This window comes from Rutilus rutilus, assembly GCF_951802725.1.
Source record: "Rutilus rutilus genome assembly, chromosome: 2".
NCBI lineage: Eukaryota > Metazoa > Chordata > Actinopteri > Cypriniformes > Leuciscidae > Rutilus > Rutilus rutilus.
The window spans coordinates 49,561,674-49,575,066 of NC_140210.1; the positions used below are offsets into that span (position 1 = coordinate 49,561,674).

At 37.6% G+C, this 13,393-nt stretch overlaps 2 protein-coding genes across 2 annotated transcripts; both read left to right on the forward strand.

Annotated features, from left to right (window-relative positions):
* Nucleotides 1-665: 665 nt before the first annotated feature.
* LOC311286510 (GTPase IMAP family member 9-like) lies at nucleotides 666-1,499 on the forward strand (the record flags this gene model as incomplete). Its single annotated transcript, XM_084402722.1, has 1 exon — nucleotides 666-1,499. A coding segment is annotated over one exon (834 nt), but the record flags the coding sequence as incomplete, so codon positions are not given.
* A 4,454-nt stretch (nucleotides 1,500-5,953) lies between these two features.
* On the forward strand, nucleotides 5,954-12,988 carry LOC311283585 (GTPase IMAP family member 8). The gene is made up of 3 exons (XM_084398095.1): nucleotides 5,954-6,021; nucleotides 10,251-11,243; nucleotides 11,344-12,988. Exons 1-3 carry the CDS (start codon nucleotides 6,003-6,005, stop codon nucleotides 12,348-12,350), a joined length of 2,019 nt encoding a protein of 672 aa, XP_084254221.1. The 5' UTR covers nucleotides 5,954-6,002; the 3' UTR covers nucleotides 12,351-12,988.
* The last annotated feature ends 405 nt before the right edge of the window (nucleotides 12,989-13,393 follow it).

Genomic DNA, 13,393 nt, shown 5'->3' on the forward strand with positions numbered 1-13,393 from the left:
TTATACAAGGAAATAACACAACAGAAAACATACATGATATAAAGAACAAATAAACAGCCTCTTAGATGTAAATTTCCCTCAATGTTCTCTATAAAATAAATAGGAATGTATACACTGTGTGCTCTCATTTCCACATTTTAAGGCAAAAAACAAAAATATAACTAAAAAAGGGTACAATGACACAAATAATCAAACAGGTATACGTAAAATATCAGTATACACATAAATAGGTGTGAAAATATAGATATAAAAGCAATAATTCCAATAAAGATTAAATAAGATTATCAGAAGTAAACAGAAACCAACTTATCCCATGAGAGATTACAATGCAAAAGGGAAGAAGACAGAACAGGAAGTTTTAACATCCTGTTCTGTCTTCTTCCCTTTTGCATTGTAATCTCTCATGAGATAAATTGGTTTCTTTTTACCTCTGATAATCTTTTAATCGTATATATATATATAGGCTCATGACATCACAACAATTAAATAGGAAAGCACTCATTTCAATCAGGCAGCCACATCAAATATATGTAAATGATTAAATTTGTGTGAATTGTACTGAATTGTACATGTATTTAACAGTATAATTTCTATACCTGTTACATTGTGGGGCCCAGCCAAATATCTCCACAATGTCAAAAATAACATAATTTTTCCTCTCACTTTCAGAGCTCAGGATTGTTCTGGTGGGTAAAACTGGATCAGGAAAGAGTTCAGCAGGAAACACCATCCTGGGTCCAGAGAATTCTGATAAGCATTTTAAAACAGAAGCTTCAGCAAACTCAATTACTAAAACCTGTGCGAGTCAAAAAGTACGGATTGGTGAAAAGGGGATCTCAGTCATCGACACTCCAGGACAGCTTGACACATCAATGTCAGAACAAGACCTGAAGACTGAGATGGAGAAGTGTGTCTACATGTCTGTTCCTGGTCCTCACGTGTTTCTGCTGGTCATCAAAGTGGAGAGATTCACAGAAGAAGAGAAGAGTGCAGTCAAATGGATTCAGGAGAACTTTGGAGAAGAAGCTGCACGTTACACCATCATTCTGTTCACTCAAGCTGATCAACTGAAGAAGAAACCCTTAGATGAGTATATCAGTGAAAGTAATGATCTCATGGCTTTAGTTAATGAGTGCGGTGGCAGAGTTCACTCCTTCAACAATGAAGACTTGAGCAACCGCGATCAGGTCACTGAACTGCTGGAGAAGATTGAGGAAATGGTGGAGAAGAATGGAGGAAAGCACTACACCAATGAGATGTATAGAGAAGCCCAGAAAAAAATTGAATGGGAGGCTTGGAAACAAAAAGCTATAGATTATGGGAAAACAGCTCTAACAGTAATAGGAGGGGGAGCAGTAGGAACAGTAGCAGTAGCAGGAGTAGGAGCAGGAGTAACAGCAGCAGGAGGACCAGGAGCAGCACTAGCGCTAGCAGGACGAGCAGCAACAACAGCAGGAGCAGCAGCTTTAGGAGCAGCAAAAGCAGTCATGAAACTCTAAGGCACAGTACTCTCATTTAAAAAAAAGAAAAGGAATATTCTGCCAATAGAGGTGAACTGTAAAAAGTGAACATGTAGTTGTTGCTTTAAGGAGGTATTTCTACCTGATTCTACCTAAACATTCTGATTTAGTTGTTGTAACATAAGTCAATCAGGATTACGTAATATAAAACAAGAGAATGCTGTTATAACTTAAATGAGTTGCATTGACTCAATTTCCATTAAAGCTCTGCATGGCTGCATTTGACACATGAACACCTGCTGATTGATTAATTTTTGCTTCAATGAGATATTATTATTATTATTTTTACATATTAAGAAGCATCAACGTGTAAAAAAAAAAAAACAGCGCTACTCTTCAGCACAATGGTAACATACATTAACATCAACTACCAACATCTTTCCATTTACTGAAAAACACAAACAATAACACTTAATCCCTAAATTTACTGATCTATGATCAACTTATCTCACAATGCTTTTGAGAAACGCAACCCTGGGCAGAGGATCTGTAGTTCCCATCAATCTTTGCAATGGACTGCATTAGGAGAGTACATTTAGGAATTAAGTGTTATTTTATGTGTTTTACAGAAACGGGAAATATTTTGGTAGTTTATATACATGTTTAATGTTCAGTTATGTTGGACATTTAGAGGAGTTTCTGTTATTAAATGTTCCGGTTACCAGTTTGAAGAGTAGCGCTTGTGCTCAGGATGTGGACACTCAGTGTTTAATGTTACTAACACTTGTCTTTATTTAGTAGATCACCTTATATATAAATCATTATGATGAACAATACTGTTAACCCAACAAAATTTATTTATTTATTAGATAAGAGTAAGAAGTTAGTTTTAGGGGTGTATATATATCAAAGTGGAAAATAACTTTCATCACATAAAGCAAAAGTTTATATCATACATAGTAAATGATTTTTCCTAGCTGAAGAAATCAGGTTATATCAACTGCCAATTAGGATTCAGTAAAACCTTGTTTTTCAAGTTGGTTGAATTCAGTTATAATCAGTAATCTTTAATTATATCTTTCACTTCAGCAAACCCAGTCAGTGAGTCAGTAGAGCTCCTCCAATGACCAGTGTTTTGCCAGATGAGAAGTTTATCTATGTATCATCTTTTTACTCTTTTAATTCATTTTATAACTACCATATATCGGTTTTATTTCCTTTTAAAACTGTTTTAATTTTCCTTGCTTTTAATTTGGGATTATTTTAATTCCTTTCTGTAAAGCACTTTGAATTGTGTATGAAATGTGCTATATAAATAAAGTCTTGCCTAAAAAACGTCTTTAGGTTGGATGTTACAAAACAAAATCCCCTGTGTTTCATTAATAGTGTCTATATGTGTCCACATTACAGTCTGTTTAACTAAAGCAGTGCTGAAGTTTATTAGACAATTAAAGTGACAACACACTGAAGGAAAATGGATCAAGCATTCAAGTTGATCTGCTTTATAAATGCGGCAACGTTTTCTTTAAACATCTACAATGGCTGATAATATTACTTCACAAATGTCAAGGGTCAAGAGACAACCTAACGTAAACGCTGATCACCATAATGGTAACGGCAAACGAAACAGTCATTCATCAACATCTAATAATAAAAAATCAACATCAAAACCCCTATTTATTCTCAATAAGAGCTTTTGTAGACGTCTGACAGAAATAAAGTCAGTCTGGTTAGTAATAAGTGAAGCTGGTAATGCTGTTTGTGGAGTTGTTTAATCCTCCTCTGCTGAGATCTTCACAGATTTAATGTCTTCTTTTCTCTTCAGTGGATTTCATCTAAGGCTATATATAAATATGTACACTGAGGGGTGTTAATTTAACACTGGGGATTTTGCTGCGTACTATTCATTTGAAACCCAAACCATTTTAATCTGTTTGTTGCTGGTACTTTGATTTACCAACTTTAAGTGTCTGTTGAGCTTCAAGAAATCAATTCATAGCTGGATCCACCAGGACTTCTATAAGTGAAATAACAGGATTTGCATGTTTGTGGGCAAGTCGTGCTTTATTTGAACAGTGGAGGGAAATGGCTCATTTGATTAGCACAGTCACGTGATCACACTGTTCATTTTCCTGCCTTTACTTTCAGTTTGTTTTATTCCATTCAGCCAGAGAAAGAAGATTGCAAAAGATGTAGAAATCCAAATGACAAACTTCTCAGAAAAATTTCTGGAGCTCATACAGGTGCATTAAAATATTGATTCATTCATTTGAAACTTGCAAACATCAGCTTACATTCATGTCATTTTATTTTGAAATATTTAAAAAGATAAAATACTGCCATAAAACACATATTAAATAGTAGATTTGGAAGAGGAAGACAAATAGTTATTAAGTAAATAAATAGAAATGTAACTCTTTATTCTTTTTAAAGATGAAAAATAAATCTCATCTCTGAAGTTTTATAGTATCTTGCAGAGTTAGACACAAGCAACTAACATTACAATGATTTTGTGTCTTTAAAAGTTTTTATATACACTCACCTAAAGGATTATTAGGAACACCTGTTCAATTTCTCATTAATGCAATTATCTAATCAACCAATCACATGGCAGTTGCTTCAATGCATTTAGGGGTGTGGTCCTGGTCAAGACAATCTCCTGAACTCCAAACTGAATGTCAGAATGGGAAAGAAAGGTGATTTAAGCAATTTTGAGCGTGGCATGGTTGTTGGTGCCAGACGGGCCGGTCTGAGTATTTCACAATCTGCTCAGTTACTGGGATTTTCACGCACAACCATTTCTAGGGTTTACAAAGAATGGTGTGAAAAGGGAAATACATCCAGTATGCGGCAGTCCTGTGGGCGAAAATGCCTTGTTGATGCTAGAGGTCAGAGGAGAATGGGCCGACTGATTCAAGCTGATAGAAGAGCAACTTTGACTGAAATAACCACTCGTTACAACCGAGGTATGCAGCAAAGCATTTGTGAAGCCACAACACGCACAACCTTGAGGCGGATGGGCTACAACAGCAGAAGACCCCACCGGGTACCACTCATCTCCGCTACAAATAGGAAAAAGAGGCTACAATTTGCACGAGCTCACCAAAATTGGACAGTTGAAGACTGGAAAAATGTTGCCTGGTCTTATGAGTCTCGATTTCTGTTGAGACATTCAGATGGTAGAGTCAGAATTTGGCGTAAACAGAATGAGAACATGGATCCATCATGCCTTGTTACCACTGTGCAGGCTGGTGGTGGTGGTGTAATGGTGTGGGGGATGTTTTCTTGGCACACTTTAGGCCCCTTAGTGCCAATTGGGCATCGTTTAAATGCCACGGCCTACCTGAGCATTGTTTCTAACCATGTCCATCCCTTTATGACCACCATGTACCCATCCTCTGATGGCTACTTCCAGCAGGATAATGCACCATGTCACAAAGCTCGAATCATTTCAAATTGGTTTCTTGAACATGACAATGAGTTCACTGTACTAAAATGGCCCCCACAGTCACCAGATCTCAACCCAATAGAGCATCTTTGGGATGTGGTGGAACGGGAGCTTCGTGCCCTGGATGTGCATCCCACAAATCTCCATCAACTGCAAGATGCTATCCTATCAATATGGGCCAACATTTCTAAAGAATGCTTTCAGCACCTTGTTGAATCAATGCCACGTAGAATTAAGGCAGTTCTGAAGGCGAAAGGGGGTCAAACACAGTATTAGTATGGTGTTCCTAATAATCCTTTAGGTGAGTGTATTTGGCTTGTTACCCCCACATTTGTATGTGTATTTCTACCTGTTTTCGGGAGACACATATATGTGACCCTGGACCACAAAAACATCTCTGAAATTGAGATTTATACACCATCTGAAAGCTGAATAAATAGCTTTTCATAGATGTATAGCTTGTTAGGATATGACAATATTTGGCCGAGATACAACTATTTGAAAATCTGGAATCTGAGGATGCAAAAAAAAAACGAAACATTGAGAAAATCTCATTTAAAGTTGTCCATTTATGTTCACTATTGTGCTGCATTAACTCACAAAAATAAATGTTTTATATGTTTACGGTAGGAAATGTACAAAATATCTCCATGGAACATGATCTTTACTTAATATCCTAATGATTTTTGGCATAAAAGAAAAATCGATCATTTTGACCCATTTAATGTATTGTTGGCTAAATATACCCGTGCGACTTGTGACTGGTTTTGTGATCCAGGGTCACATTTTCTACCTTTGGTATGATACTTGACCTTTAAAACTGAATTAACTTATTTTTACATTCATTCGAGTACTTGCCATGACTAATATGACAAAGCACTATAAGACAGAGTAAACATAGGTCACGGCCCAAAACATACAGTAGTTCTGCAAGATCTTTGTCTTTAGGTGTCAAATTGAAGCCAATGTGTGACGCTGCCATTTTTTTTTTTTTTTTTTTTTTTTACAGCATGTGACAGTGTAGAGACACTTCCTGGGTCCAGTTCACAACACAGAGGGACTTTGAACAACAAGCACTAACTGCGTGAAACATAATGGCATCAGCAGATAAAGGTCAGTCTAAGTTAAATAACCTAATGTGAAACTGCTAGTTTAATACCATACTGAGAAATTAATCATATACTTTTTGTTGCTGGTAGTTGACAGCATTAAACAGTAAATCAGAAAGTAAATAGTGAAGATAATCTACATTAGTGTTTAGTCGCCATGTTATAACCTTAAATTTCTACTGTTCAGTTCTACTAATTCATTTTATAAAATATATTTATATACAAGTAAAGAGTATCATGATTAAAATACTGTATGATGTTACCAAAATAATGGTGAGGTAACGTTATCTGTCTTCTATGCCAAGTTTGAATCACTATCATTAAACAAAAGGAATGTGACACGACCTGTTAACGGCTCAAGAAGTTATTTTAGCGTCATTCACAATGTTTGTATTCATATGTCAGTTCTCACAATGTTACATAACCAGAAAAGCTAAACTTTAATCATCTATTATTAATTCTATGACACTGTTGTTGACATTTCTAGTGTTTACAGGGATGTAAGTGTTGGCTGCTCATATTTGCTGCAACTTGGAGAATAAAAAATGCTAATTAACTCCTAATAATGGGAAGCCTAATGAGCAATGAAGGCAATGTGATGTATATCAGTCAGAAAGTGTAGGTGCTGCGCATCTGTGTGACCACCCGATGGCCACAACGTATGTGGTGTTGAAATATTTAGAGTAATGATGCGATACAGTTAATCTATGGGCAGGGTGTGTGTGTCCAGGCCCATTTTTGGAGGACTTTAACCCACCTAAATTCCCACCCAGTCCCCCTCAGAAATTAGCGATTAACTCCATTAAAACTTACATGAAACCAGCAGCAGTTTTTGGCTCATCCCCGAGTCTGCGTTTATTCAACGTGTTATTCAATCTGCAGCAGCGCAGGTGTCAAGAGCAAGAGGACAATGTGTGTGCATTTATTGATAGTTTGTTAATATCTGCATCTGTGTAGTTCTTTGTCATAAATGCAGTTTACATAATATGATGTGTGAGCAATTCAAACAGAATAACTGAACATTAGAAAACAAGCTACTAAAAGTCAAAGAAATAAAAGAAAATATTAAGAATAAAGGAAATTACTAAGACAATTCAGATCCTAATTTATTCATACAACAATGCATGATAGGAGCCATGAATGAGTTTTGATTTGTGGCACCCAGAATGCACTGCAACATGCTTTATAATTGTTGAGATTCACAGGCTGATTCTTGAGTGACTAAAGAAGAATTTATTTATTTTTTCAAAGTTTTTGTATTAGAAAACTAAGACATCCTTTGGATTTCTTTGTACAGCATTATATTTTTAGCATTTTCAATGAAATCCAAAGGATGTCTTTGCCAACACCACCAGATCACACTTTATCTTTGTTCATCTGGATGTTATAACTCCAATCTAAATCTAATTATTATGCTAATAATTGAAGGGTCAAGAGCCCACTTAGTGCAAACCCTGATCACCATAATGGTGGCTTCAATTGTGATTTTTTTTTTTTTTTTTGTGATTCTGCTTCTTAACATCAGGTGTCTTCAATAATATTCAATCATCACTCAATTAATCACTTATTTATTATTTATTAACTTTAACACTGCTTCAGTGTTCATTTAACACTCTTATTTTAACACTTTAACAATCTCGAGTGTGTTTATTTATTTAGTTAGTTTTAGTAGTGGTCGGCAGGTCGAGGCTTTGTGAAACACTGAAACAGTTCAAAGCAAATGTGCCATATTCGAAAAACAATCCGACACCCTTCTCCACGGTGACCCCTAGTGGCCAGAAAAGTGTAAATGCAACAAAAACCCAGGCCAAACATGCATAAAAACACCTATGCATGCATACAAATCTATTGCATTTTTCAATCTTTTAAATGCAATTATCTAAACATCTAATACGATTTTCAAGTGTCTATATGTTCTTTTATAATTTGTCAAGGTTCGTTTTGTTTATTCTATGAATGGCTTATTTTTTTTTATTTTTTTTTTCAAGTTCAAGTTCAAGTTGAGCTTTATTGTCATTCCGCTACATGTGGGGACATACAGTGGAACGAAATGTCGTGCCTCGCAGGACCACGGTGCTACATAAATACAGACATACAACAATGAAGTAAAAAACACTGTAAACCTATACACAACTAACCTACTGACAGATTTAACTATAAGTATAATATATATATATATATTATATATATATATATAAGTATTTACCCTATACAAACTAAAAGAATAAAGGATAATAAATACAAACTATACAAATGCTTCACATAAATATTTGCCCTATACAAACTAAAAGATAGAAGAAAATCACAAATACTGTACATGTGCAAATAGAGACATTTGAGTCAGCAGCTGGTTGGGGAACAGTGCGGGATGATTTGAAGTGCATGAGCATGTAAACATACATATATTGCTGAGTCTTTTGTGGGATTGTGTACCCGCAGCAGTGTGTGTAAAGTGTCCATAGTGCACATAGTGTAAAGTGTCCATAGTGTAAAGTGTCCTCTATGTGTCCACATAGTGTAAAGTGTCCATACAGTTTTTTCTTGGGTGTGGTAAGGTTTGGGGTGGTCCATGTTTCAGGAGGTAGGGGTTTGCGTGGGGTTTCAGAGGTGGGCGGGGTGGTTTGAGTTCAGGGCTCTCACAGCCTGGGGGAAAAAGCTGTTGAGCAGTCTGGCGGAGCGGGCTCTGATGCTCCGGTACCGTCTTCCTGATGGTAAGAGCTGGAAGAGACTGTGGGAGGGATGGGTGGAGTCCTTCACGATGCTGTTGGTTTTGCTGGAGCATCGTGTAAGGAAAATGTCCAGGATGGAGGGGAGAGGGGCACCGATGATCTTTGCAGCTGTGTTCACGGTCCGCTGGAGGGTCTTGCGGTCGGCAGCACTGCAGTTCCCGTACCAGACAGTGATGCAGCTAGTCAGCACACTCTCAATGGTGCCTCTGTAGAATGTGGTGAGGATGGGTGGAGGGAGACTTACTCTTTTCAGCCGGCGGAGAAAGTATAGGCGCTGTTGTGCCTTTTTGGAGAGTGACATGGTGTTCACTGGTTCTCAGTGACTCCTCATATTAATGGGTTCACAGAGATCATCGCCCCCAGCGATGAACCATAGAAATTTCTAAGTGTTTCGAAACAGTTATGACCTAATGAAGCCTTGTTTACTGAAATCACATGACTCTGGCAGTTTGATACATGCACCGAACCATTGATCCAGAACAAAAGATTTGTAAAGGTTTCGAAGCTTCATGAAGCAGTGTTTTGAAATTGCCATCACTAAGTTTTAGCTGGTACCCAGGGAGCGATTAGGGGTTAGGTGCCTCAGTCAGGTATTGAGAATCAAACCTGCAACCTTCGGGTTAACAGTCTGATTCTCTAAACATTAAGCCCTATCTACTTAGTTAAATAGTTAGTTGGCTAGTTAAACATGCAGGAAAATGTTATGAAGCACTGGATGAATTAACAATTTGCTTTGGTGCTTAAGTTGTACTGAGATACTGAGCAAAACCATAGACTGTAAAAAAAGTTGGACGACGCACCTTCACTCTCTTCTATTGTAGAAAAGTAAAGCCGCCAAGGTCCCAATATGGCACTGACATCTCGGAGCCCAAGTCTGTACAGTAGTGAGCGTGAAGTGGACCCGCGATATCAAGGTCCCGCCCCTCACTCCCGCAGAAACTGATGGTTAGTACAGTTTACTGCAGAACAACTCATTATGTCGGTGTGAAATAAACAGTTATGGAAATGTAGAAATTAAAGTTGAAGCTCCAATCTCCTCACGAAAATCCCGGGAAAAGTCTGTTGGTGACTCCGTGACTACTTCACTCAGAGAAGCTGTCAATCTCAGCTGTCAATCATGACGTCACACTCCCGTTTTTATAGCATCAAATAACTAACTAGAGCAAATTACGACCTAAAATGACAGAAACCATCTTTGGGAAAAATTATTTGAAGTGTAATTTGATTGTCTCACGTCATCTTAGATTACATGGAGAGGCTGGGGTTTGTGACCTATACTGGGACCAGCCACCGGGGGGCGATCAAAACATTTTGGCTTCACTTTTCAGGACTTGTGCGGCACACATGCACAAAGGGTCAACAAAATGCATTTTGTACAATAACAAAAGTAACATCTCAGCACATGAGTAAATAAATGGGTGAAATAGCAAAATATACATGGGGATGAAAAGCAGGCATGTTTAATCATCTAGAGCTCCAGATAATGACATGAACTGTTTAACAGGTGATGCACATGATCTGAGGATTGAGCTGCTGGGAGTCTGTGGAGCTGGAAAGAGTTCAATAGGAAATGCAATGCTGGGTCGAGAGGCATTTAAAGAGAGCAGAACCAGAGAGAGTGAGATACAGAAAGGAAGAGTAGAAGACAGAAACATCTCCATCATCGACACTCCAGGATTCTTCAACACTCAACTGACTGATGAAGAGATGAAGAATGAAATAATGAAGAGTATGTACCTCTGTTATCCCGGTCCTCACATCTTCCTGCTCGTCATCAACCTGGGGAACTTTGAGAAGGAGCAGAGGAATGTAGTGGAGCAAATTCAGGAGAACTTTGGAGCTCAAGCTTTGAAGTTCACCATGATTCTGTTTATTGGAAGAGAAAAAATAACACTTAGAAAATGGAAGCTCGTTATGGATAGTAGAAAGTTTCAGAACCTCATCAAACACTGCAGAGGTAAATATCATGAGATCAACAGTAAACGTGAGATTATCCCAGCTCACATCACAAAGCTTCTAGAGAAGATTGATGAAATCGTCAAACAGAATGATGGCCAGCATTATGACATTTCCATTTTCTTAAGAACTCCACTAAAGAGTAGAAAAGAAAAGATAAAACAAGAGAAAGAAACGAAAGTGCAAGAGACAAAACAAGAGCTGAAAGAAATAGTGCGGGAGACGATTCACGTGCACAGTGTAAAGGGAAAGAGCACAACACATTTTGTGACTGAAAAGAAATATTCTTTTTCAAAAATAGAGACAAAAATTGAGAGAACTGAATTATATGAAGACAGATTCTCCAAAGTTCCACACGAAAACAGGAATGATGAAGAGGAGGCAGTAAAACAATCAGTAAAATCACAGAGAAACTCATTTGAAAATATGGGAGGAACAAATATAGTCCAGAACCCAGCAAAATATTGGAAACCAAGCGGAACAGGAAACCAGGACCAGAAGAAACAACATACAGCAAGAGAACAACATCCAACCCAAGCAGGTGAGAACTTGTACTTTATTACACTTTTCCCAAATATCACGACATGTTTCTTGAAAAGTAAATGAAACTTAATCTCTTATTTGTCTGCTCTAAACCTCAGTGTCACAGTCCATACAGAACAGACATATGAAACTTGGAAAGCACACAGATCTCAGGATCGTGATGGCTGGTAAAACTGGAGCTGGAAAGAGTGCAACAGGAAACACCATCCTGGGACGAAAGGAGTTTAAAGAAGAATTTTCTACAGAATCTGTGACTGAGAGATGCCAACAACATCAGCAGACGGTAGAAGGTCGAAACATCTCAGTGATCGACACTCCAGGACTTTGTGACACATCAATCAGTGAAGATCAAGTGAAGGGGGAAATAGTGAAGTGTGTCTACATGTCTGCTCCTGGTCCTCATGCGTTTCTGCTGGTCATCAGACTGGACGTGAGATTCACAGATGAGGAGAAAAACACAGTGAAATGGATTCAGGAGATTTTTGGAGAAGAAGCTGCTCGTTACACCATCATTCTGTTCACTAGAGGAGATCAGTTAAAAACATCTGTAGAGGAGTTTCTGACAAAAAACAAGCAAATTAATGAGCTAGTTAGAAAGTGTAAAGGAGGTTATCATGTGTTCAATAACACAGATGAAGATAATCGATCACAGGTCACTGAACTGCTGGAGAAGATAGAGAGAATGGTGGAGAAGAATGGAGGAGAGCATTACACAAATGAGATGTACAAGGAAGCTCAGAGGAAAATAGAGGAAATAGAGAAAAGGGAGAGAGAGGTAAAGGAGAGACAGCGGTTAGAAGAAGAAGAAAAGATAAAGGAGGATGTAAGAATGAAGATGTTGACCAAGGCTAAAGGAGTGGCATTAGTGGGAACAGGAGTGGCACTGTGTGCAGGAGCAGCATTTGCTGGAGGAACACTGAGTCCTGCTTTAATCTCAGGAGCAGCAGTTGCTGGAAGTGCAGTATTGGCCTCTTCTGCTAAAGGAGCCACACTATCTGAAGCTTTAATGGCAGGGGTCGCAGCTGCTGGAAATGCTGCGCTGGGCTCTATTAATAGTGGAACATCACTACCTGCTGCTTTCATTGGAACCAAGAAATCCTGTTAAACTAAAAGCAACTAAATCCCCCAGAGTTAAATTAACTCTGCTCAGAGTACATATGGCCCCACTATAAAGAGTGTTAAAGTGACTCTGAATCAGAGTTAAAGTTGATGAGATAATTAAGGGATTAGCTAAGTGATGATTGAGCATTATTGATGAACACCTGCTGTTAACAAGCAGAATCACTGAAGGAAGAAACACAAGAACTACAACTGACTTCAGCCACAGCCTTAGATGAAATCAACTGAAGAAAAAAGAAGATATTAAATATCTCAAGATCTCAGCAGAGGATTAAACAACTCCACAAACAACTTATTAATAACCAGATTAACGTTATTTCTGTCAGATGTCAACAAATGTTCTTATTGAGAATTAACAGAGGTTTATTTGATGTTTTATTGAAAATATTTGGTCACCATTATGATGACCAGTCTCTCTTTTAGTTGGGCAGTTTTATTTTTATTTTTTATTTTTTAAGTTTTTGGTCTTTGTAACAGTGATTAACAAAATACACAATTTTTTGCAAAGGAACTGTGCATGTCTTTTGCTTAAGCATTTCTGGTACTGCCATTCTTATAATCCAGAGTTGTCAAAACAAATTAAGTAGTTAAACACTTTTTTAAAAAAGGGAAAAAAGCTATGACTTAACTATTCAACAAGCTTCGAATGATCAACAAATTCTGTTCATTTACCAGAAATAAATGCATGTAATATCCTACAGTTGTTTGTATGGAACATATCCAGCCACATTTCGTGCAGTTCCTGGGTCCACTTGTCATTTCACTATCATTCATTAAGAGCTGCATTTGGACTGAAGTTGATGAGATAATTATATTAACACTGAAGCAGTGTTGAAGTTGATGAGATAATTAAGTGATTAATTAAGTGATGATTGGCCATTAGTGGTGACACCTGATGATAACAAGTAGACTCACTGAAGGAAAGAGAAACACAAGAACTACTGACTTTGAACAATTATTGCACTTATTATTTTACCAGTTGGACTTTATTTCTGTCATACATCTACACACTGCCTTATTTAGATTTAA